The 24,390-nt window shown below is 47.6% G+C and overlaps 2 protein-coding genes across 4 annotated transcripts in view; both read right to left on the bottom strand.

The window, feature by feature from the left end:
* Nucleotides 1–584, bottom strand: part of CHCHD6 (coiled-coil-helix-coiled-coil-helix domain containing 6) — a 112,988-nt gene extending 112,404 nt beyond the window's left edge. For both annotated transcript variants that reach the window (XM_068409289.1, XM_068409290.1), the window contains exon 1: nt 416–584. In XM_068409289.1, the coding sequence (XP_068265390.1) occupies nt 416–505 (90 nt within the window). In that variant the 5' untranslated portion in view covers nt 506–584. The remainder of the gene's footprint in view (nt 1–415) is intronic.
* Nucleotides 585–3,160: 2,576 nt separating this feature from the next.
* On the bottom strand, nt 3,161–21,313 carry TPRA1 (transmembrane protein adipocyte associated 1). Of its 2 annotated transcripts, XM_068409490.1 has the most exons (11): nt 21,228–21,313; nt 16,433–16,635; nt 16,148–16,280; nt 13,145–13,231; nt 11,935–12,007; nt 10,821–10,900; nt 9,519–9,629; nt 9,026–9,086; nt 7,870–7,972; nt 7,145–7,225; nt 3,161–6,063 (listed from the first exon to the last, which is right to left on the bottom strand). In XM_068409490.1, the coding sequence occupies exons 2-11, from the start codon at nt 16,621–16,623 to the stop codon at nt 5,829–5,831; spliced, it is 1,155 nt and encodes a 384-aa protein (XP_068265591.1). In that variant the 5' UTR covers nt 16,624–16,635; nt 21,228–21,313; the 3' UTR covers nt 3,161–5,828. The 2 variants fall into 2 exon arrangements, with proteins under 2 accessions (XP_068265591.1, XP_068265593.1); XM_068409492.1 differs by lacking the exon at nt 21,228–21,313 and having other exon boundaries at nt 16,433–16,624.
* Nucleotides 21,314–24,390: the final 3,077 nt, after the last annotated feature.

Here is a 24,390-nt window from a genome sequence, read left to right as displayed (position 1 = left end):
CCCTCAGAGCCGGGCAGTGCCTTTAGCATCAAACTGCTTGCAAAGCACAAGGCAGGGGCAAGATGGGGTCATCAAGCAGTGAGGAGGGAAAGAGGGCTGAGAGCAGAGTTTGGAAGGGGAGATAAAGGGCTGGTGTGTCACTGCCCAAGAAGAGCCATGCTCATGCACCCAGCCCTCTTCCCCACCACTCTCCAGTCATCCCACCGCCTCTCCGGCCCCATACTCCTTCAGCCTTCCAGTTTTGCCTCCCCTCCTCCTTGCTGGTTTTCCCCACTCACCCCTTCCAGCCCTGTACCACATTCCCCTGCCCTCCCCTTCACTCCAGCAGGGCCTCCCTCAGCCCAGGTCCCTGCCCTCCGCCCCCGGCCCCCGCAGCCTGCCTCACCCAGCCCCGAACACCCGCGGGCCGCCTCACCCTGATGCCCTGCAGCACCCGAACTCGCTCCCGCTCATCCAGCCCGAAAGAGACCTTCCTGCCGCCGTGGCTGCTCTCGCTGCCCCCCATGCCGGCGGGCCGGCCGCTGGGGACGCCTCTCCCCGCCGCGCCCCCCACTCGCACCGGGCTGTCGCCGCGAAGAGCTCCTCTCCCTTCCGCCGCCTGCCAACATACCCGCGCCCCATTGGCGGGCGGCGCCGGGACAGCCAATAGCGCGGCGCGGTGCTGGCGGCGAGCCGCGGTGCAGGCTGGGGGCTGTAGGCTGCCGGCGGCGGCTGCGCGGGCGGCCTGCCCGGCCCGGGGAGAGCCGTGCTGCCCGGCCGGTCACCCCGTCAGCCCGCACCCTACAGCGTACCCATGGCGGCACCAAGGCGTCTCCGGGCTCGGCCTGCAGCCCTCGGCCTCGCCAGGCTTCCTCCTCCCCTCCTGCACCGAGGGCTGCCGCCCATCCTCCACACCTTCGTTCTGAACGTGGGGTCAAACCACCCCGTGAACCTCCACTGCCCGACACCCGGCTCATGGGGGTTCTTCCCTGGGTCAACATTACGGATGAAAGAACACCAAACCACACGTTACCACACAGAAAATAAGCCAGGAAGGCCCAAAGCTTAGCTCCAAGGTTGAGGAACCACCCAGACGTCATCTGCCACAAAGGATTCAGGGGCTCAGGAGCCCCCAGGGATGTCCAGGGAATTTTCACCGAGACAACGCAATGCCCAACCGCCCAACGCAGCCAAGCGAGGGCATCCCCCGCACCCCACCAGCAATCCCCTGTCAGCCTTCACACACACCATTTCGCCATAGTCCTCAAGGAAGCTTGCCACCCCCAAGTGCCAGCTCACATTTCTCTGATTAAACACAAAATTAGAGTCTACAACTTCCAGTTAACTTTACAGCAGCTGCTCTGTGGGCAGTATTCACCTCCCTGCTCCTTCCAGCCACCCTGTTCCAGCAAGACCTACCAACTGTGCCGTTACCTGCCATGACAGGCACAGGCACGGGTCCTGCATAGGTCAGGCCATCGCAGGTACAGTCCTTGTCACCAGGCACAGCTGATCCCCAGCCTCAACCAAAGGAATGAGAAAGCAGATAATGTAACACACAAGCAGCCAGACAGAGAAATGGCAGCTTTGAAGGACTTTTTCCAAATAAACTTTCTGCATTCTCAGAAATACAGGCCACATGATGACCTAGACAATTTTATGCATTTGTGACTTGACAGTTAACAAAGTCTTGGTATCAACACACTACTTATCTAAGTAGTGCACTGGAGCAGTTTTAACTGTTTAATGCTTATTCTTCACTGCAGCTAACATGACAACCACAGCTTTGACTCAGCACTGGGACTCTGGCCAGCTTTAAGGGAGTATCCAGGGCTCTCTGCACCCCAAGATATCCAGGCCCCTTCTATAGCACATTCCTGGAAGCGGGAAATATTTTTGGTATTTGTGCAATACTTTGTGCGCTGGGGACTTGGCCCATTGCTTGAGTTCTCCAGACAAGGGCACTGCAGCGCGGTACCATCAGCTGTTTGCACTGCAGTACAGAAACACTGCACACGTCCAGTGCAAGAGCAAAGGTCTGGCTAAAATCAAACCACGACCCCTCCCAGAATGCTCTCACCAGCTTCTTATTTCTAATCTGCCACCTGCTCACTTCCTGCGATGGGACCCAATTCTTGTACTGAAAAAGCCCTTACTTGCCTCCTCTGTTCCCTCAGGGTTTCACAGACCTGAATCATGGCCCTTCCAGGCTGGTGAGTTCTCAACCATGTAATCACTCCTCCAGAAGTTTTCCCATGACTTTGATTATTCTTGTCATCCTTCCTCAGGCTTTTTTCAGGTGTAATTCCAGCCAGGTGCCACGCATTGTCTGCAAAGATCCAGGAGGGAGAGTGGGCAAAGACAAACAAAACTGCACATCATACCTACAGCCATGCCTCCCTGTGAACTCCAAGACCCTGTGGACATCCAACAGGGCCCACAACCTGTGGGACACAGATATGGAAGCAGCCATGATAATGGTGGAGAAGCTGAACAGCAACATAAATGCCCCTTCACCTATGCAGGAGCAGAGGATGCCATCACAGCTAACTCCAGTGGTGGTACCTCCTCAAGCAATCCCCAGAGTTTTCTGCAGGGAACCTGGAAGGAGCTCTGTCAGGTTTTACCACACAATGACCCAATCCCAAGGCACAGACAAAGCTCACCCTGCTTCCCCAGCCTGTACACCCCCGCCAAAGAGAACCTGATGGGTGCTGATTACTGCCAGCACACTTCACTGTCACTCAGCAGCTATCATGTCCTCCCTGCAGCCACAAAATTAGACCTGACACTCAGGATTCATTTCAAAGCCTAGAAGAAGAAATAAGCAAGAGTCAATTCCAACTTCCACATAAGGTTTTTCCCAAGCAACAGAGAAAGATATTCTATAGCAAAGACCCCTGATGCTAGACATGCCCAGGAACAGCAAGGTCTAGTTACTGAGAGAAGAGTCAAAGGCTTCACTGACAATTATTTAGACCTGGAGACCACTCTCTGCACAGTCATCTGCTGTCCTAATAATAGCCTTCCAAGAAGGAAAAATCCATTTTGACAAAAAGATATATTATTCCATTGTTATCTGCCAGATTTGTTCAGGGTTTTAAAAAAAAAAATCTGAAAGTTATTTTTTCTCCATAATAGGGATCATTTGAGAAAGAAAGTATGACCATTTATGCCAAACTTAATTTTATTTCTTTATTTTACAAACAAAAATATACATTTATTATATTTTCTCTTTACATCCCCCCCCCACAAAACACACTTCTGCTCAAGGACCATTTTGAATATGGCTCAAAGCAATATATATACATAAAAATACGACAGGAGGGAGGGTCAGTCCATGAACAAGCGCAGAAGCTCCTCAGCAGCAGAATGTGGGACACTCCAGAAGTACTGGAGTCCTGCCAGCAAAGGACAGGATGGACATGTTGACCACCTGCACAGGTGATCCTTCAGCACTGAATTCAGCTGATAAAAAGGCAAATTCGTAACCTGCTCTTCATATCACCAAGGAGGGCAGATAAGTCCTCAGTCAGGGTCAGCCAATACTCCTTGGGACGCAAAAGCAGTTGCTCCCTTTATTTCTCAACTGCTTTAAGACCTTCATATCTCTTGGCTCTGTCCAAGGCCCACCAACTCCAGGGAAGCTTTGCAGGTTTCCCCACGCTTTCTAACAGCAGCTCAGGATCAGTGTTGTAAGCAGCATTAGGAGCAGCAGCAGGGCAATTCAGGCACCACGTCATCCATCCCTTTTAGAGCAAGCAGGCAAGCGTGGCTCAGGCTGATTCACAGCAAGTGACAGGAGGAACGTGGAACACTTCTCTAATGAGGCAAGGGCTGACTTGGCCAGCTGCTTGTCCAGCCCTCACACAGTCATTGCAGAGAGGGGAAATGTGAAAGGCTGTTGACCTACGTGAGACAATTCAGCTCTTGCACATAGACAAATGGAAGCCTTTTTTCCTCAAAAGTAGATTTAAAAAAATAAGGGGGGGGGGGGGTGGTTTGTTTTCAAGGTGCCAGTGCTACTTAGAGGCCTGCAGGGCAAAGTCCACAGGCAGAACAGAGAGGCTGCATTGCTCATTAACAAAAGAAGATAAGCAAAGGGCCTGCATAGTTTTGGCAACCAATACGAACTTCGTGTTCTTACCCAAACTTTTTTCCCTGTGGTGGGAACACCTGGTAGCAAATGCTTTCCCCTACCCTCATTATCCAAACTAACACCTCCACACTGCACCCTGCATGATGATTTCCCAGAAACTCTTATCTCAATATTCTTCAGGAACAGCAGTGAGTTGAGGCACAAGATTCACACAGTCCCCAAACATTTCAAATTCCCTCTTTCTACCACCTCTAATGGAAAGTTGCTATTGCTTGTAGCAGATCTCCACCTACCTGGAGGACTCAGGTAGGAAAGTACCTCCAAAGCTAGAGGAATACACCTCTTCATCCTTGGAGAGCACAGTATGTCCCAGAAACCAACCTGATGCAGCTTTCAGCTGAACAGTCCCTGGATTGGAACATGAGGTCTTGAAACTGTGTGCCAGACAGCTCAGACAACAGTAGTCCCTTTTCCAGCATGGAAGAGGTTAATAAGAAGTTCCAGATAGTCTTTAAATGAAACACGCTCTACATGCACATGAGCATTTTCAACATATCAAGCCATAAAACCTATTCAGACCAGAAGAAGTCTGGGGATCTGAACTGCAACATAAGAGAAGGACACTGCCAGAGAAACACATCCATCTCCCACTTGCCTCCCAACTTAGAACACTAGCCAGCTTGATTCTAGCACACCTATGGCGTTTGAGTTTCCAGTCACTAAACACCGACAGCTCGGACTCATCATGGGCTTCTGCTCTGCCTCAGGCACCGGAACGTCTCTGGAGCCTTCATCTGCAGTCAGCTTCCTCCTTCACAGCACTCTCCAAGACCCTGCCAGAGCCACAAATCAGGGTGCAGATGGGAAACGCACCTACCTCAAAGGTTTTATTCTTGAAACTCAGCCCAGATTCAGTGTTGTTACCTAGATTTTCCTGTGAGCTCAGAGCACAGTAGTACAGCCCCCATAGACTGTTTCACAGCTGCTTCAGCCCAGCAGCTGCTTCAGCTCAGCAGCACTGTCTGTCCTTCTGTCTCCCTGTTGTTCAGTCAGTTCATGTCCATGCTGCTAGCTAGGAGGCCCCCAAAATGCTCCCAGTTCATTCCTCTTCATACCTCTCTTCTCCTTCCACACACTCAGAACACTTCTTTTAACCCCTAGCAACTGCAGTTCATTATTTTCATCAGTATTAGCTGAAAACAGAGATGAGACCAGCTGACCAGCTTCTCTCTTCAGACACTGCTATCACCACCTACACTGTTGCATTATGACAAGACCCAGGCAACCATGCTGCTTGAAAAAGCCCAGGAAGACCATCTTTGGTTTCAACCACCAAGCTCTTTCTGTATATGTACAATACAGCAGTCAAATTAACACCCTCATCCCTAAATGCCATTCCCCTAACTGGCAGAAAAGTGCTTTCAGTCATTGAAAAGGAAGAGGTGCCAGTCAGGCCTGTCTTCTGGGTCATATTCACATCTGGAATACAGAGGATCAGGAAGGTTCAGTGTTTATAGATTTATGAACAAAAGTGTTCTACATTGCTCTCACGTAGCGACAGAAAATGTTCTTTCCAACAGGATTTGGGCTGCCAACTTAGTTCCACAACAGGTTTTGGAAATCCTAAGGAAGAGAGGAAAGCCATGGCAGATAGCCAAGGACAGATTTCCAATGGACATCCTAACAGCTGTGGTATCAGGGAGTTTGGAAGGAAAGGAATGAGGCATTGTGTGAAGCGGGCAGCCCTGCCTTAGGCATTGATGGCTTTCCAGCGGTCACTGTCTATGCTGTTGATGCTGCCCACGTGATACGGCATAGAGGCCACGTCATCCAGGTAGGCTGTGGTGTCAATCTGAGTGCTCGAGTAGAACCCAGAATCCATTCCTTCCTTCTTGGCAACGGCATAAGGGTGGGGTAGGTGCACATCCACATCCTCAGGTTCATCCACCTGACATTTGTAGGAGAAAAGGATCTTCGGTTCAGACCTGGAGTGATTAAAGATTTAAAATACATGCTTAAGCAACATAGTATCACAGTCATTTATCCTTAACTGAAACTCAACAGCACTAAGAAATTGTGTATTCACACTCTAAACACTCTTCATGCTAGCTTTCAGTCCTGAAATACATCTAGCAGAGTAATTGCCATAAAGTGATCCTAAATGTAGCTTTGGGCTAAGTCACCTAAGAAATAAAAATGGCAGAATCCTGACTCTAGTGTGGAAAAGGTGTTCTCATCTTTGGGAGTTCTGAGTTACTGAGGGTAACAGCATCCACACACCACTGGACTCCACGGCAGCCTGGTTACTGACACCAACAGAACAGGAGTCCGCCTCAAGTTCCATCTGTGCACATCAGGAAAACCAAAATATAAACACTTGTGAATCCGCAGTTTCAATCTTTAACTTCAGACACTGATCCCTTCTGATTTCAGAAGGCAGAAGAGGCACATTTTGATATTTTAGGAGGACTTTAAGTTCTTAGTTATATTAAAGCCTGCTGTTTCTTGCTTATGGACAATAAAAACTGAAGTCTACACTAAAACACTCGGATTTTTCCCACCAAGATGCATCTCCTCGGAGTGGCCACACGGTGGCAACGCCGACCCAGGAATCACAATCCCGAGTGCTTTTAACTGGTGACTCCTGGGCCCATTGTAGAGGAATCCTCAGAGAGTTACCTAACCCCTAGATCCTATCTACAAACCTATCCCAAAGCCACCAGGAGACCATTTAACCTTCCGGGACTCAATCTTTCACTAACCATTTAGTTAACAACTTCAGCAGAAAAACTTTGTACTAAACAGGACGCAGACACTGAAGAAGTGATCCCCAGAAATGTTGGAGAGGAATATAGCTATCAGCTCTACTTTGCATACAAAGGAGTCTTGGATAGAAGCGAGCTGCCCTGGGTCACACAAGAAAGACTTCAAGGCCAGAAATTAAAAACTGGTTCCCTAACTGGCATTTGAGTCCCTGCCTTTATTCTACACAGATGGGGAAAACCTGAGTGCAAAACAATTAAATGACAATATATACCCTCTGAACTCCTGTTCCTGGTTACTCACCCAAAGAAGCCTTTCAGGAATGCCACATAGATGAGAGGTGCAAAGAAGCTGAAGTAAAGGAACGTGGTAGCATCAACACAGCTGTCAATGGCAAAAGGGAACATGAAGGAATTTAGCACTCAAGCACAATACAGCTGGATAACACCAGTCACATCCCCCCAGAATCATCCAACTTCCCTCCATAGGGTCCAAGCAGAGGACAAGAAAAGTCTCGTGCTAAACAAATCCAAACTGATGCAAAGTAACAGACGTTGCCATCAACATCTTTCACTGCTCCTAGACACTCAGAGGGGAACCATGCCAAGACCCAAGGTCTGACCAAGAGCAGTTTCAGTGCTCCCAATTTTGACTCACAGAAGTGACACTGATCCCTGCACAATGAGACTCCAGATATGAATAAGGATATCTCCATGCTATTTCTAGCAAACAGACTATTTCCTCCCTTATTACCTATGAATCATGAGCCAATGGCCAGGCATCAGTGGATTCAAACTATTACTCTCACTCACCCCCTCAAGACCACTGCAGAGCATGCAGCTCCACAGACCTCTCCACTGTGAGCTTCCTGACCACTTAGAGGTCTTTTAGCACAAAACAGAACCAACAGCTTTATTCCTTCTTAGGAACACAGCACAAGTTTGTTTTCTTGGGAGAGGCAGTGTTGAAGGACACTCAAATGCAACACAAGAAACTGGGCTGCAGACCTCCTCCCCCAGCATACGTACCACAGTCCTTCTATGATATCCACACAGAGGAGAGCACTGCCCAGGCCCTGCACCAGGTTCAGCAGTGCCAGTATTCCAGCATAAACATAAAAACTCTTCCTGGCTGTGGGAGAGACATGGACACAGATGAAGCTCAACCTCATAAGCACCAGCCCAGTGCAAATCTTTTTGATGGAGATGGCAAACCCAACAGAAGCATCTCACCATCTTGTCTGTTTAAGAACTCCTGAAGAATCAAGACTGAATTTTCCTGCCTCATGCTGGCAGGACTGATGAAGGTATAGTGGACTAAATCATACCCTTCTGCATGTGTATACACACACATGATGGGTTTTGAAAACACATGGTCATGGCAACACATGCAAAGGTTTTATAGGCAAGCATCTGAAACCAGTGTCAGTCACATAACTGAACATAAGAAAACCAAACAAAACCCCCACAGCTGAACCAGAAGCTGTGCCCTTCTGATGTACAACACTAACAAAACTGCTCAGGAGACCTGGACAGGAGCAGCAGGGTATGCTGGACACCAGGCAGATCAAGCCCAGGACCACCTGCTTCTGGCATGTGCCACACACATCCACTCCCTCAGGGTACCCACACATAGATGCCAACACTACTCAGAGAGAGAACAGCCCAATGCAAACATCTCAGTAACAGCTTCTCTCCCTATTCAAGAACTGCAGATATTCTGCAACAAAAAGAAAAAAAACAGAGAAGCATCTTAATAAAGTAAATGCCCAGATAAAAATTAAGCAGCTCCCCGTTAGCCCTTCTTTCCCAGGGGACAATCAGCATGTACACTTTAACATCACACATGCATTTCAAAGGAAGCTATTATTAAGAAGCCATTTCTTATGTCTCTCTGAAGATTATATATTTACATTACACCTGTATCACTGAGCAGAAAATCTTGTTTTCTCAATGTAATTGTTTAGCTACTGAAGTAGCAATATAATTACTCTTACTCTGCTCTCCAAAAGGCACAACCTACTGTTTTCCAGGGATAACTTATCAGTCCTTTGCCATGTATCTGTACCCAGAGATAGCAGGATGTATCTGCAGCACAACCAGATACAGGAACCTCTTACTCCCACCTACGTTTTATCCTGGCGCTGTCTCCATTTATACTATGGAACACACTACAGTCACTTACAGGGCAAAGAAATCCGGTCTTTCAGAGGTGTTTTTGGAAGAATCACCACCAAGGAATAGACCTGTTGAGACAAAGAACTAACTGTACCACAGCTGCTTGGCAATTGAATTCAACAACCCTTGCAGGGATGGTGTGTGGTGTCACGCACTCCCTAGATGTCTCAGGACAGGGGCACAGACCCCCTGATATTAAACCCAGTGCAGATGGTGCAGATGTGAAGGCCCCACACCTCACCCCCACCAGCACACAAAGGCTGGGCACTGAGAAACAAGGCAGCAAATAACATCTGGGTTCAGCTGGAATTCAGCTGCCACACCCACCACACCTTTATTGCTTTATTGCTTCAGCTTCCCTGCCCCAGGAGAAGCATCAATTCTGCACTGTATCAGGCAGGAGGGGAACTAGGACCTTATTATACACAAATCATCCTCCTTGCCCCATTTAGAAAAGACAAAGAAGCTATCAGAGTGCGTAACACATGCCCAGTACCTACCAGAAAGAAGAAACAGGAGCTGGCAAGCCAAAAGTGTCTCCCTCCATGGCCATAGATGTTGAAGTCTTCTGCTGAGAGGTGGGCATCAGGGTACAGGATTTCCAGGGTGCCCTAAGAGAGAAGTGGCACCAGCATGATTCTGTTACTAGCATCCTCACTAGAGTGGCTGTCTGGACAAAGGGGACTGTGTTTAGAGAAGTTCAGAGAACAGCTGTCCCTGCCAACCTAAGACCCAACCATTGCTGCTCTTAGACCAAGTTAAGCTTACACAGGAGAAGAAGAAACTGAAAACAAGAAGTGAGGGGAAAAAGTGGCAGGAATCTGCATCTGAAGGAAACTGGCCTGACTGACATTCCAGAAGAGAGACTGAATGAAAGGATAAAGGATAAGGGATGCAAGCAGTTGTCTGTTTGAAATAGACTTGAGAGTTCCATTTCCATCTCTGAAGTAGACCTTTCCTGCTGAAACATCCAGAATATAAAAGCCTATACTTGTGCAAGAGTTAGGAAAGGACACTGTCTTATTCACTTGAATTCCTGAAAAATGGTATGAACAGAAGCTACCATACAGACAGTGGAGAGAGAAAAGTGCTTGTAAGCACTACTGAAGCCAGATATAGCTCAAACACTTGATATTTAATGAGGGTCCTCCAGCTTTATCATGTGGTAAAAATCAGCTCACTGCCTCCGCAAGCCTGGTCACAGAACAAAGATCTGTGTGTTTTTCTGGCACTGCCCGAAGTATAAGACACAGGGCTGACCACTTACATACCGAGGAGAAGAATAAACTCAGACACATACTGCATTGTTCAGAGAGATGGAGACAGAGCTAACGCACTGAGCTAGCAAGCCAGCTGGTAGTTTGAAGCGAAGCAAGAGCTCTCAGCTCTGAGAGTCAGGAGACAAGAGGCCCACTGCACTGCCCTTACCTGGCAAACACACCTCAGGTCTCTCCATCCAGTTTTCATGGTACTTGAGGCTAGATTCAGAACTTGTGGCTCAGGTGTGGAAAAACCTCTCACTCCTGTTCCAAGATTCACTAAACAAGGCAATCCATCTAAACCTCATCTCATTTCTTGACCTTGGCTGAGACATTCATGCCATAAAGAGGACAAGGAGATACGGTCTGGTGTACGCTTTGGGGATCCTCATACATTGCCACAAGCATCCAGTCTTCCCTCAAAACCTCATCCAAAGAGCAAAGCTGCCACTTTCCAGAGAGGAGCCCCGTATTTAACCCCCTGACTCCAAGCAGAAGTCCCCACTTTCACAAAGACTAATTCTGCTGCTCCAATGTACTCACCTGGGTGACAGAATATGCCAGGGACAGTACTGTAGTGATTGCCAGAACACGTTTCACGCTCGACTTGCTCTCCAGGTGACCTGGAATTAAGGAATACAGAAGTGACTCAGAATGTGATCCCAGCCCTGGTAAATATCAATTGTCTCAAAAACCAATACAGGAAAACATTTGTATTTCCAGAGGCCTTCCAGGGAAGGTTAAAGCTCACTTAACCGCTAGAAACTGCTTCCCTGTTTGGAGAGTTGAGCCTTTCACAGACAAAATAATACTTACAAAAACAACATGTTTTAACTTGCTTTCCTCCTGCCCACACTAATATAAAAAAAGCAACTAAGTCCTTCCACTGGGGTTACCAAAAAACCAAAAAGTCATGAATGACTCCAGTATTATGTACACTGAGATGTTGTAAAGTTTCTTCTCAGGGAAAAAAAGCTGATGGGAGACTGGGTTAGAGCAGGGGAGAAGGGCTTACAGAATTTAAGAGAAATCTGCACTGGAATATGCTGGAGCAGACAATCTCCAGAAGCTCCTTCCAACCTAAGTTATGCTATGAGCCCTCAAAAGATGAAAGAGCTAGTGCTCAGATGGCCCACTGGCAGATGCAACAGTGACACATACCAACTCCTGCCCTCTACCTCTGACCCACAGGAAGAGGTGCTGCAAAGAGCATTTTCACTTGTACAACTGAAAAAAGTAGAGTTACAGACTGCAGGTACAGTTAAAGCATTTGAATGAAGCCAGGATGGAATCAAACCAAGCAAAGAGGGGACAGAAAGACCCACAAAGGAACCATCTTAAATAAAATGGGGTTGAAGCAAAGATCAAACTGTTGATCTCTGCATAAGTCATCTTCACCTAAGCTGTACACTCCTTCACCACATGCATGCAGGACAAAGCACATATAAACCTGAAATTGCACAAGCCATAGATCTGTAAATATAATCAAGCTTCAGACATTTCTAACTAAAACTGCCCAATTTGTCCTTTGTCTTTATTCTAGAGCTCCTTCACTTCATAGAATCATCATGTTCACAAGCTTACAGATGCAGCCTCTGTGGAAAGAAAGGGAATGGGAAACATTCAAAGCAAAACTCAAAAACCTCCTGACACGTACCAAAGGCAAGGCCTAGAATCACCACACTCAGTTCAATTGCCAGAAGGAAGAACCTTGTGATCTCCCACAGGATCTGAGAGATAACAGAAACCAAACAAACATGATTAGACAGAGCCAGGAACCAGTCAGAAGTTAATACAGCAAAACTCCACTCTCTGCTCCAGGGAATGGCAACCTCTGAATGGAACAGGTCATTTCCACAAACCTTCCTCATGCTTTGTAGGGATACTAATTATATGCTTGTTCCAAGCCCTGTCCATGACTGTGAAACAGAACAGTTGTGTGGGAGCAAGCAAACAGCATGCCTACAGAGAGAGGAAGTGGCCATGGTTTGCCACACTTAAGGATCTGTCACTAGTCTTGGATATGTTCTTTCTGCTGTACTCGCAAGGAGCACAAACCCAAGACGACCCCAAAAGCATAATATTAAACAGGGCCAGTTCTTGAAGCAGTAGATTCTGCAGTACAGTTATGACCGAACAAACTCAGTATTCTGGACTCCTCCAAAGCTACAGGTCCCTGAATCTAAAGCATATTCAACTCTAAAGCCCTCCCACTTCCAGCTTGACATTTTCATTCCCATGTTTTATTTGGTGAAACCAAACTAAATAGAGAAAAAAGCCAGAAGACCCGTACTCTGTGAGAGGCTCTTCTTCCTCTAACAGCTCAAGAGCTACAGAGCTTTTTCATTTAGGCAATATTCTGCTACAAGTCAAATGACTACAAAGGAACAGCACACACAAAGCTATTTCCTGTTTGCTAAGGGTTCACCCTGTGCTCAGAGTGGCTGCAAGGACATTCAGATATCAGTCTCAAAAGGGAATTCAGTTTTATTTGCTTTCAATACAAAAGAATTAAATATTTTTCAAAGAGCTTCTCATATATTGCAAGAGTAACAAAGGCCAGGTCTTGCCTATCCACTAAAGGTATCTGAATGTTTAGCTCTTGCAAAGCAGAATCATTCCATCCCTGCAACAGGAAAGCTTTGCTGCCACTATTTGTGTCTATTTTAGGAAGTCCATTGTTTTACAGCCCTGGATGTTGTGATCATTTAGATACACCTATCAGAACAGGATTCCATAGTACACATAGCTATGAGTACTGCAAAAAAAACACATTCTTCTTGTATACACATAAAAAGGAAGCCGTAGCAGATTGCTGTGACTAGAACTGCACAAAGCAGAGCCTCTAAAATCAGTGTTGTACCTACCTTATCAGCAACTGTGGCAGCATCAGAGGCACTCACAGTCATGGAGACAACAGCACGGGCAATACCAACTAAAGCCACCACAAATACCTACACAAAAAGATACCAAAAGTGAGCTCATGTCAAAAGGCACATATGCAGTAGTGACCAGAAACCCTTTTGGAATACTATTTCCAGGTCAGCTTTTCAGCTTTCAAGCCTGATACTGTGTACTAAGCATTTCCTGTAGCAGATTAGAGTTAATTTCCCAAAGATTCCTCAGGACTGTTAGATGCAGGAGTACTGGCTTAGAATTTAGGAAGGAACAATTTCCTCAACTGTCAGATTAAACAGCTCTGAAGGAGTCTCATCCACTCCTTACAACAGCATCTTTACAGGCAGTCTTCCCACCCTTTAGTCCACTGGGGCAGGGGAAGAGAAAAAACAGGCAAAAAATATATCCCTCCAAATTACAAGATCAAGTGCTTGGTATGACTGAATAAACCAATCATATCAGATAACAGAAGTCGCTCTATAGCAACTACCACACTTCAGATCTGTGATAAAACTAAAATCTGCAGTTCTCTCACTCAACACTGACAATGCCCAGGAATGCAGAGGAAAAAAAAGTCAGCTGCAGCCAACAGCTTTAAAACATCTTACCCTGCTGCAAAGTTCAACATAGAGATATATCACAGAATATCACAGAATCAATCAGGTTGGAAGAGACCTCTGGGATCATTGAGTCCAACCATTGCCCTGACACCACCACGTCAACTAGACTATGGCACTAAGTGCCATGTCCAGTCTTTTCTTAAACACATCCAGAGATGGTGACTCCACCACCTCCCTGGGCAGCCCATTCCAATGTCTAATGACCCTTTCTGAGAAGAAATTCTTCCTAATGTCCAACCTGAACCTCCCCTGGCAAAGCTTGATGCTATGTCCTCTTGTCCTATTGCTAGTTGCCTGGGAGAAGAGGCCGACTCCCACTTCGCTACAACCTCCCTTCAGGTAGTTGTAGACTGCAATAAGGAGATACCCAACTCAGCTCATGTACCATTTAAACATGACAACATGGAGCTCAGCAAGGCTAATTTACCAACTCCTGTGCTGTCACAGCCATACCAAGCAATTAAGAGCTCAGTTGGATGTATCTACCCTCCACTGTGCAGAATTACCCTCTAAGATTTCTCCAGATAAAATTCTCCAAGTTACAGGCTAATTCTAATGATGCAGGTATGAGACAGCTAAATCTATCAGAGAATGAAAAAGAGTCCAAGCTGATTCTAAGGTGGTTAGAGAATGGAAATGACCAATAAGCCACCTACAGCAGAATGTTTCCTCCTTAGAAAAAGAAGGGATGCAAGTGACATGAAAGAAGAATAACACAACATTCCTCCTGGGGTAGAAAACTCTAGGACAAAACACTGACAAAAAAGAAGGGTCCCTGAACATAATGGTGTTCTGGAGCAACAACAACTCATTGGAGATGAAAACACACCTTTTATGCTCCCTCTCTAAGTAGGTAGAGACTCTTCCAAATCTATTAACTTAGCTTTAATCACTGACTCCACAAGAAAGCTTTCCTTCAAGACATGACAAACAGCCATTTGAAAGGAAATCCTCACAGGACACACTTACACCCTCATTTCCCAATAACATACTCCAGAAGATCAAACAGAGTGAAAAGAGTTTTCCTCTAAGGCTGTTTCATTCCTTTCTGCTTCTCACTCCGTTTTGAAAAAGTCAACAGCATAAAGTCAGTTCCCTTTTTTCTTCCCTTTGGTTTCTCAGGAGTTTTGCTTTTCAAAGCCTTTGGCATGAACTTCTTACTGAGTCACGTGCATTACTGGAAGCACAAAGGAAGATTCAAATCCAGACCGCAAATGGCTGGTAATATTTTTTAAAGTTTGGAATATTTGTGTATAGACGTGTGTCCTAGTTTGGCCTAAATCAGGCCGATTAACAATGTGGTTATCCAAAACTGTGCACAATCCCAGAATCCACACTCCAGGCCTGAAAAAGCTAACAAGACTTCCACCAAAGAGTCTGTTGAGGCTACTAGCTCGGATTTGGTTTTGATGCTTCTTGGGTTTTGCCACGCCCATAGCTGTACATGGCCCAAAGAAGGATGCCTCCCATCTAACCCAATTCAAACACACATTTACTTCTACAACCTGTACTAATCTCGCTGAGGAAAAGCAAGCACTGAGGAAAGCCAGGATCTCAAAAAGCACCTATGATAAAGCTTATGAATGATATTTTTGAACAAATTCAGGTAGGTCCTCAGCTGCATTTACCATGCCCTTTGGGCAGTATCACAGTTAATATGTATGACATTCAGAGACTACTAAAGAGATTACCTTAATGTGATCAAAAATTGCCTGTGCCTTTTTAAACGGGAGAGAGGAGAACAGACAAGATCTTAAGATGTTTGAGAACTGTAACTGTACTGCCTATATATTCTGTTTCCACCTTAAGAAGTATCAAGCACATCATCAAATCAGCAGCTACTTTGATATCATGGGAAAGAAACTAACAGGATTGGGTTTCTACATTCCCAGACTAACCAGAACTCTTGTCACATCACCATTTTCTACAGCAGATGACCAAGCTTTTCAACAGCTTCGCACAAATTATTCTCCAGTGTTTCACTTTCACTACCTCAGTGAGAAGCTGGTTTTGTGTCACATGCTTACTGCAAGGAGCAAGGAAAGTGTAAGATACTAGATTCCAAGACAACAAAGCAACAAAAAGAAAAAAGGAAAAAAAAAAAATCACCACAGGAGAACAAAATCCACTCATATCCAGCAGATATGGTCCTAGAATCTGTGAAAAGCAGAATTCAGACAATGAAAAAAAAAAATGCGTGTCTACTTCTTGTAGTATACCATCAACTAAAAATAGATTTTATCCCTGCAAGATCTGGTCTAGGCTCTCTCTCCACTAGTTCAGTGATATCTTTCATGAGTGATAATAAAAAACCACTCACCCATCAGTTCAAAAGCACATAGCGGTACTCACTAGTATGTAGAATGTAGTGAAGATTGGGCTGGAAGTGACACGGATTTTCGCCCTGGCAGAGGGCAGCTTCCAGAGAAGAAACATAAAGAAAAGCACGTTGGGAACCAGGAGCAGAAGATCCCAGTAGCGGACTCTGCAAAAAGTAAATAAAACAGGGTTTTTTCCTGTTCTTCAGCATCTAGAAGGCCAGGCACCAGCCCCAGTCCCTTCTCAACCAAACTCTGACAAAGCAAGCTCTTTCCCCTGGCCCAGGACCAGACTGTGGTCCCATTTCCTCCGTCTCACCTGGACTTCCCAATGTCCTCATAGAGCAACAACAGGCACTTGTGCGGCACAGTGATGTTGGTGTCATTGATTGCCTGCGTCGTTGTCGGGGACAAAGTTGTCACATTATCTGGTGCTGTCACCAGGGCAGTTGAATGTGTGATGTTGTCAGACATGGAGAATCTCATCACAGACGTCATGGACTGGAACATCCTGCCTTCCTTCTGGTCCAGGTCAAACACAGCGCAAGACAACCACAGCAGAGACAAAAAGCAACATTAAATCAGTTGTGAGTCAGAGCTAAAAAACACATCCCTGCCATTAGGCCCCTGCACAACTGCTTCCTGCTCATTACAGCAAATTATCATAATCTGAAAGCCTGTATTACACAATGAAATGCCACCTGCCCTTACTCTGCACACAGCCATTAGGGTGGACAGTACAAAACCACTATCTTGTATCAGAGTAACAAGCACCTTCAAAATAGTGTAATACTATGCTGGATTAAATTTTGTCATTTTTTTGAGCTTTGGCAGATTCATAGAAGAAATCAAAACTCAGCAGCAACACACAGCACCATGGGATGGAGACAGGAACCCTGCTGTACCAGAACATTAATTATCGTTCTAGCTCCCAAGATCAAGAAGTTACAGTCAATTATTTGATTTCAACTATTGCAAAGAAAAAATTAAGGCCCCTACCTAAAACCTGTTGCTGTTACCAACCCCACAGTCTGAAAGCAGGGAGAGCCTCACATATTAAAGGGACTGTACAGACTCTTTATCTTCCAACACTGGCAAAAACCAAGATTCAGCATTTTTCTTCTAACCCTCTGCAAGACACCAGAACTATTCTGATTTTAAGCACAACAGTAAGGCTGTGAAAAGACAGCACTTAAAACCCTGTTAGCATAAAGTTCTCCAGCTTCTTTACATCCACCAGTCTCAACTGCATTGCCCTTCTCAGACAGATCAGCACCACTGGTGGTAGTTTACAAACCCAGAAGCAGATGCAGTTCTGTCTAATGGGTTTCCTAAGGTCACGCTCTCAGGCAGAGAGCTATGGTCAGAATCAGAAGAGTCATGGCGCTCAGTTCTTTTGCCTGCCCTACCTTACGCCTCTCCTGCCTCTCAGAAAGGTGAGAAGACAGAACTTCCCATTCCCCTGATGAAACTTTTTTGAGCTGCCTTCCCTGAGAGAACATTCACATCTTTTCCACCATCTGTCCATCCCCCAGGCCCTACACTGCTGCAATATTAACTGTCCCTCCAGAAGTTAAAGGGAAACTGCTCCACCAGCCGTAAAACTCCACGTGCTTCATGCCTGTGCCGGTGGCTTTGGCAGAAACAACAGCAGCAGTTTATCCCTCTGTTGGTTCTGTGATCACCTTCGAGGCTGAAGTGGACTATGGCACACAGTACTTTAGGTCAGGACTTAGTATATACTAGAGTTTTGACCTGATTTACCTTACTAAGCCTGTTCCTTATTCAAGGTATCACCTTGTGCAAATCCTCTCCTCTTCCTACCCTAAAACAGTAACCCTCACTGTTAAGGCACTTGACTAGCTACAAGCTGCATACAAACACAAGGTCCTACCATCTTTCCTGGCACTCCCCAAAGAAGTGGTCACAGGCAACACACAGATTCAAAAAAAAAAAATCTCTATCAGCTGGCATTTTAAAGACACACATTGCCAAAGACAGTGCTCTAGCACTCCGTGTGCTATAGTTAATCCAGGATTTCTCTCAAAAAAATTATCCCGGTTTGACTTCAGCCCTGGCTGGCATGGCAAAAACTGACAGCCTCCATGACGGGACTCAGAAGGTATTTTCCCTGCGAGGTTCTGGGTGACTCACAAGTCGGAAAGAATCAGCACAGCCCTGTGTCATCTGTTGAGCTTTGAGAGTTCAGTAGCACCTTCCCCACAAACTGCTCGAGACTCAGCCACAGACTCTTCTTTCTCTTCAGAGGCTGAGACTCTTCCCAGGTCTTCTGAGGGGTAAGGGGGCCATCCCACCCTCAGCTAACAAACCTTCCCTTTGATTCATCCATGCCGACAGATAATCGCTGAGCTGCGATTTTTCTTTTGCGACTGCTGTATGCTGGGCTGCACAAGAGAGGTCACGTTAAACAAACACACGCAGACCTGGCAAGGTCAACTTTGTGCTGAGATGGCAAAACCTATGCCAAAAAAAACTAGTTCTAGTAGAGCTTCCAGCAAGCAACCTTCAGATTCCAGACTTATCTCTCTTTCCTCCAGCTTCTCACTTCTCTGAATTGACACCGTTGAGAATTACTTTCTGTTAACAATTTTGCTCCATTCTTTTCCTCTGAAGTACCTCTGCAACTCAGGGACAGCAACAGCAGGGACAAGTATGTTCATATTTGCCAATACAGAAAAAATTCTACCTATTTTTTTAAAAAGCTGGGGAAAGGTAGAGAAAATTCTCACAGAGCATGGGCAGAATAACATCATCAAGTGTGAACCATCACAACCTCCTAATATCTCTTCTGGGATAAAGAATTCGATCTGCCTGTCACACCGAAAAGAGCTCGAGTATGAAGCTGTGAGAGACTTACATGGGAAAAACATCTTCCTTATAAAAAGAACAAACAGGCTCCATTCTTTTTCCCTAGAAGCCACCGCTATCACGCAACAGCAGTGAGCTGCTGATAAGGAGAGGAGCTGGCCACGTGTAACAGAGCTCACGAGGTTTCAAAGGGCAAAGCAGAATCAAGCTTACCTCTCAGCCAGGCTGCATGCTACGGCCTGGTATTAGTATCCTGTGCTTCCTCTGAATATGGGGTATACGCAAAGGCAGAGCAACAGAGCATCCACCATGGTAAGAAAGGGCAGCCAAAGCCATCAGCCAGGCAGCCCGATCCCCATACTTTTCTAACAGCTAAGGCCTACAGCAAGGATGTGGGGAACTGTCCCGTTCCTGCCGAAATCAACAGCAAAAATTCTGCAGCAACAGGACCAGGACTGACAGCAAGGATCTGGCTAGGCTCTGTCATCCCCAGTAACGCTGCTCCTTACTGCACGCTGTGCAAACCCTTGCCTTGTCTAGTCCAAAATAAATGCAGTCAGCTGAGCATATCCAAGAGATCACTCACCACACCCTGCCTCCACAGGGCTGTTCACTTCAGCCAGCCCAACCTACGCAATGGGGATAAAATCACACCGTAGCCACATAAGAGGAAACCAGTGCCACAGTCCTGGCCTCCCTTTTTCTTCTAGCAGGCAGGTCTATTCTCCATACACCAGAAAACAAAAGAAAATGGTTTTCTACACTGCAACTGAAGTCAGCCTGACCTGGCAGAGGCCTATTCCTCTGTCCAGGCGCTGGACTCCCAAGCTGCATTCAGATCAACAACATCCACAGGACTCGTAGGCTGCTGTGACAGAGTGCTGGGGAAGGCGCAGCTGCACCTTAGTGAACGCAATTGCCTCTCACCAAGGGGATATTGTTTCTTGATTCATGACACCATAACTGTATCAGAGCGCAGTGAAATTCGGGGCTCAAATCACTGGCAGTTCTCCATGCTCTCAAAGCCCAACCACATACAGGTGACTTACACACTACCAGAGCTTCAGCTCTAATAAAAAAAATATGAAAGTTTTCTTCCTTTTTGTAAACAGCATCAGGAAATCTCGCAAGTACAGATCATACCAGGCATAAGATTGCTCCTTAAAACGCTCTGTTTGTGCAAAAAAAAAATCCTGCACTGTCCAGATCTCTGCTTAAATAAAACTGTTACTTCAATAACTTAAGTACTTAAAAAGGAAAGAATAAAAAGAAAAAAAACACCTTTTTTTCTTCTCTTTTTTTTTGAGATGGCTCTTCAAATCTTACTCTTGGTGACAACAGTTACATTTTGCATTTCACACTTAGAACTCACAGGACAGGGATTTTCCACCAGTGATCAAAGACCTCTCTGCTCTCTTAAGTTTCTTTCTCACATCTAGTTCTGAACTAAACTTAAAAAGAAAGGAACTGCAGTGCTAAAAAACAAAGAAAAATACCCAAAGCATTAGTATCGACAATAATCCAAGGCCATCAGCAGAAAAGCCCAGTTCAGTGATGTCTTTCAGAAATAAATGCCCCAAGTCTTTTGCTGTTTTGGTTTGGTTTTGGTTTCTTTTCCTCTAGAAGGTGGGTGCACAGACAACTAACGAGAAGGCAGCAAGTGAAGCAAACTAACAGTACATGGTCACTTCATTCTACACTGGCAAGGAAGCGTTGCCTATTTTAAAGGCTGCTAGAGGAACCAGAAGGCTGGAGAAAATCTTAAGTTACTTTCTACCCTTTAGGGTAGGCAAAGGTGCCTCTGGGCGCTCCTGCCATGTGGGGGCTCCCAGGCTGCAAAAGGAGGCGTAAAGCTGCCTCCCAGGGACGCGCTGAAGCGTTGGCAAAGGGCAGGGCAGAAACCCAGCGAGCCCCATCCAGGGCATGGCACCCCGGTAACCTCCGAGCTGACACCGGCTGTAACCCCAGAACCGCAGCGCCCCGGGCACGGCACGAAGCCTTTTCCTGCCGGACTCCCCGTCTACAAGCGAAGGGCAGCCGGGTGGCGAGGCGCGGGCTGTTAAGAGCCTGACAGGTACTTTCAGGCTCCCCTCTCACTCGGGGCCGACCGCCGGAGCCCGGCGACCCCGCGGGGCCTCGCACCGCCCCGCCGCTCACCTCAGAGGGCCGCGGCCCCCGCCGCAGCCAGGCCAGGCCCCGCCGCCCCGGGCTGAAGTGCCCCGGCGCCCCCTCCCCACGAGCCCCTCCCCGTAAGCACCCCCGCCCGGCGCCGGCCCCGCTCCTACCCGCCGCGGGCCCAGCCCGCCCGGCCCGGCCCTGCCTCCCCGGCGGCGGCGCTCAGTCGCGGGGGCCCAGCCCCGCCATCCCAGGCCCCGGCCCCGCCGCTCTCCTCGGCCAGGGAGCGTCGCTGAAGAGCGGCTCAAGCAGAGCCCCGCACCGCCACAGCCAGGGCAGACGGGCCGATGCCTTTTCGGCCGGGTCCACCGGCGCTATTGAGAGAGGGTCCCCAAGAGGGTGCCGCTTCAGCCAATCAGGGACCAAGTAGAGAGAGGCTGTATCAGCGAGGCCAAAAGAAATAGCGGCGCGAGCCAATGGGAAGAGGCGGGAGGCGGGACTCGAGGGGCGGGCCTGCCGCGCTTTAAAGGCGGTCTGTCCGGGGCGCTGAGCCCCTTGCCCTGGAGGGGAGGAACAGAACCTCCCCATGAGCCCCAGTGCTGAACCCCACTGCCCGGGGGCCAGGTCTACCCCGGCTGCTCTCCTCACACCCTCCCCCAGGCCAGGGGGGAGTCCCCATCCACCCCTGGACCCGGCTGGGGCTCACCTGCCTTCCCGTGGGACCCCCGTGGCCCGCAGCCACCCACACTCTTCACTCCAGCCTCGCCGTGCAGGAGACATGGTGCCGGCGGCTCACCAAGGCCTGCCAGGCCCTGCTGCCATCTTGGTGTGGGGCACTGAGGAGCCGCAGGGCAGTGACCCCTGCAGTCACCCCAGCTCCTGCCCGAGCAGAAGCCTGTCCTCGCTGCGGGCAGGCAGTGTGAGGTGCTGCCTGTAACGTGCAGGTTCTGTCTTTTACAGCCTGATCGTTTCTTCCAGGCCAGCCCACACAACCCAACCTCAACACCCAACGGTGAACACTCGTGTGATCCAGCACCCATATCATCACACGCCTCCAAGGCACAGAGAATAAGGATTTTAGGCTGCTTCTGTAGAGGAATTATTGATTGCAAGGCAAGGGAGTTAATTTTCTTCCATAGACTGGATCCTATAAAGTCCCTGCAGGAGAGGATGATTAACGAGCTGGACAGTCTGGCTTTTAAGGAAAGTTTAAAGCTGACAGAAGTAACTTGGCATAGGCTGGACAATAGCAGCTAAAGGGAAACACAATAAATAATTAGCAGGATTTGGAGGTGCAAACACCAGGCAGAGAGAAGAGCCGCTTAGTACAGTAAACAAGGGAATAACTGGGATAAATGAGCCAAGATTTAAAAAGGAAATTAAAGGACATAACTGGCTAAATGTGGGTCGGGGCAATCCCAAGCACAAATACAGGCTGGGCAGAGAATGGATTGAGAGCAGCCCCGAGGAGAAGGACTTGGGGGTGATGGTTGACGAGAAGCTCAACATGAGCTGGCAGTGCGTGCTTGCAGTTCAGAAGGCCAACTGCATCCTGGGCTGCATCAAAAGAAGCGTGGCCAGCAGGTCGAGGGAGGTGATTCTGCCGCTCTACTCCACTCTCGTGAGACCCCACCTGGAGTACTGCGTTCAGCTCTGGGGCCCCCAACATAAGAAGGACATGGAGCTGTTGGAGCTAGTCCAGAAGAGGGCCATGAAGATGATCAGAGGGCTGGAGCACCTCTCCTATGGAGACAGGCTGAGAGAGTTGGGGCTCTTCAGCCTGGAGAAGAGAAGGCTCCAGGGAGACCTCATAGCAGCCTTCCAGTATCTGAAGGGGGCCTACAGGAAAGCGGGAGAGGGGCTTTTTACAAGGGCATGTAGTGACAGGACAAGGGGTAACAGTTTTAAACTGAAAGAGGGTAGATTTAGATTAGATATTAGTAAAATTCTTTACTGTGAGGGTGGTGAGACACTGGAACAGGTTGCCCAGAGAAGTTGTGGCTGCCCCCTCCCTGGCAGTGTTTAAGGCCAGGTTGGATGAGGCTTGGATCCAAGCTCAAAGGCTCAGCAGGCACCAACATCTCTGAGTTATAGAAGGGACACTTCCATTTAAAGAGAGGTAGAGTGCTTCTGCCTAAAAAGTGCCTTGGTAACAGAGCCAGGAGTAAAATCCATGTCTTCTCACTTCTAGCCTCAGGCGCTAACTAATTGAACAAGTTACCTCCCACATAACTGTGTCAGAAGGAGACATTTTGCTTTCCAATCTACCTGCTCTTTCCATCTGATTCACTCTGAGGCTGGAGCCCAGCACTTGGGACACCAGATCCAAAGTCTGTCTCTCAGGCAGAAGACTGCTGAGTGCCACCACAAGGATGGTGACACTTTAGATCCTGCCTTCTTCACTGCTTACGTGAAACAGAGGAGGTGGGGAATCCACACTTATGGTTTCTTTCTGTTAACAAGCCATGCCTTTCAGCCCAAACATGGTGTGTGCAACCAGAACTCTGCTCTTCCCACCTCCAAGCACTGCCTCATCTCCTTAACTGCACACGTCCTCCCACTTCAGCTGAGAACCGCTGCTCTCTGTGCTATCTCCTCCATCCAGTGCATAAAGATGACAGAGCTCACTCCCTTTGTCCTTGCTGTGTCACTTGGTGTTGCCAGGCTGAAGCAAGACAAGAGGTGATATTTAGCAGCCTTGGTATAACCTTGAGGGCCCCAAGGAAAGCTGGCACTTGGTGCTGTACCTGCTGCAGTCTGCTGTTCTTTGTCAATCTCACATGACTTGCAGGTGTCGGAGGTGGAAGGTGCAGTAATGGTTTCCAGAACAGCATTGCCTCCTCGTATTGTCACCAAATTCCCCTCTTCTAGGACATTCTGTCTCTCTGAAATACTCTTTCAGCTTTTATTAGGTCAGTCTACTGGGCAGGATATTACTGCTCATCCAAAACTGCTTTGCTGTTCAGGTGCTGAGCAACTGCAGAGACAGATGTGCTTGTCTTGGTTCAGAGCTGCTCTGTCAAGCTACTGATTTCTAGTATTAGGCAGAAATTTGCACCACGGGATACCACCTGGGCTGTACTCCTGTGTCTCTGCCCTTTTTTCCATGGGGAATTCAGTCCCCAGGGGTCCTCCTGTGCTGTAAGCTACTGGTCTGCAAAATCCTAGTGACGTGTTCTGATACAGTGAGCAGTTTGGTGCTCAGCTGTGTTCACCTCAGCGAGCTGTCTGGGCCCTGGCTGCATCTCAGCCCTCTCGAATGCCCCAGTGCATCGTCTCTAGCACAGCAGAAGGAGTCCTGTCCCATGCATGGCAGCCACCTGATTTTAGGGA

This window comes from Nyctibius grandis, chromosome 10 (genome assembly GCF_013368605.1).
Source record: "Nyctibius grandis isolate bNycGra1 chromosome 10, bNycGra1.pri, whole genome shotgun sequence".
In the NCBI taxonomy this organism is placed as follows: Eukaryota; Metazoa; Chordata; class Aves; order Nyctibiiformes; family Nyctibiidae; genus Nyctibius; species Nyctibius grandis.
This window is presented reverse-complemented; position numbering and strand designations above follow the sequence as displayed.

Excerpts from the sequence above, each read along its gene's own strand:
- TPRA1 (XM_068409490.1), bottom strand. The coding sequence starts at position 16,623 with ATGTTCCAGTCCATGACGTCTGTGATGAGATTCTCCATGTCTGACAAC. Across the intron at positions 10,901-11,934 it reads GATTCTAGGCCTTGCCTTTG|GTCACCTGGAGAGCAAGTCG; the intron begins GTACGTGTCAGG and ends CCTTAATTCCAG. Across the intron at positions 9,630-10,820 it reads TGGCATATTCTGTCACCCAG|GGCACCCTGGAAATCCTGTA; the intron begins GTGAGTACATTG and ends CTTCTCTCTTAG.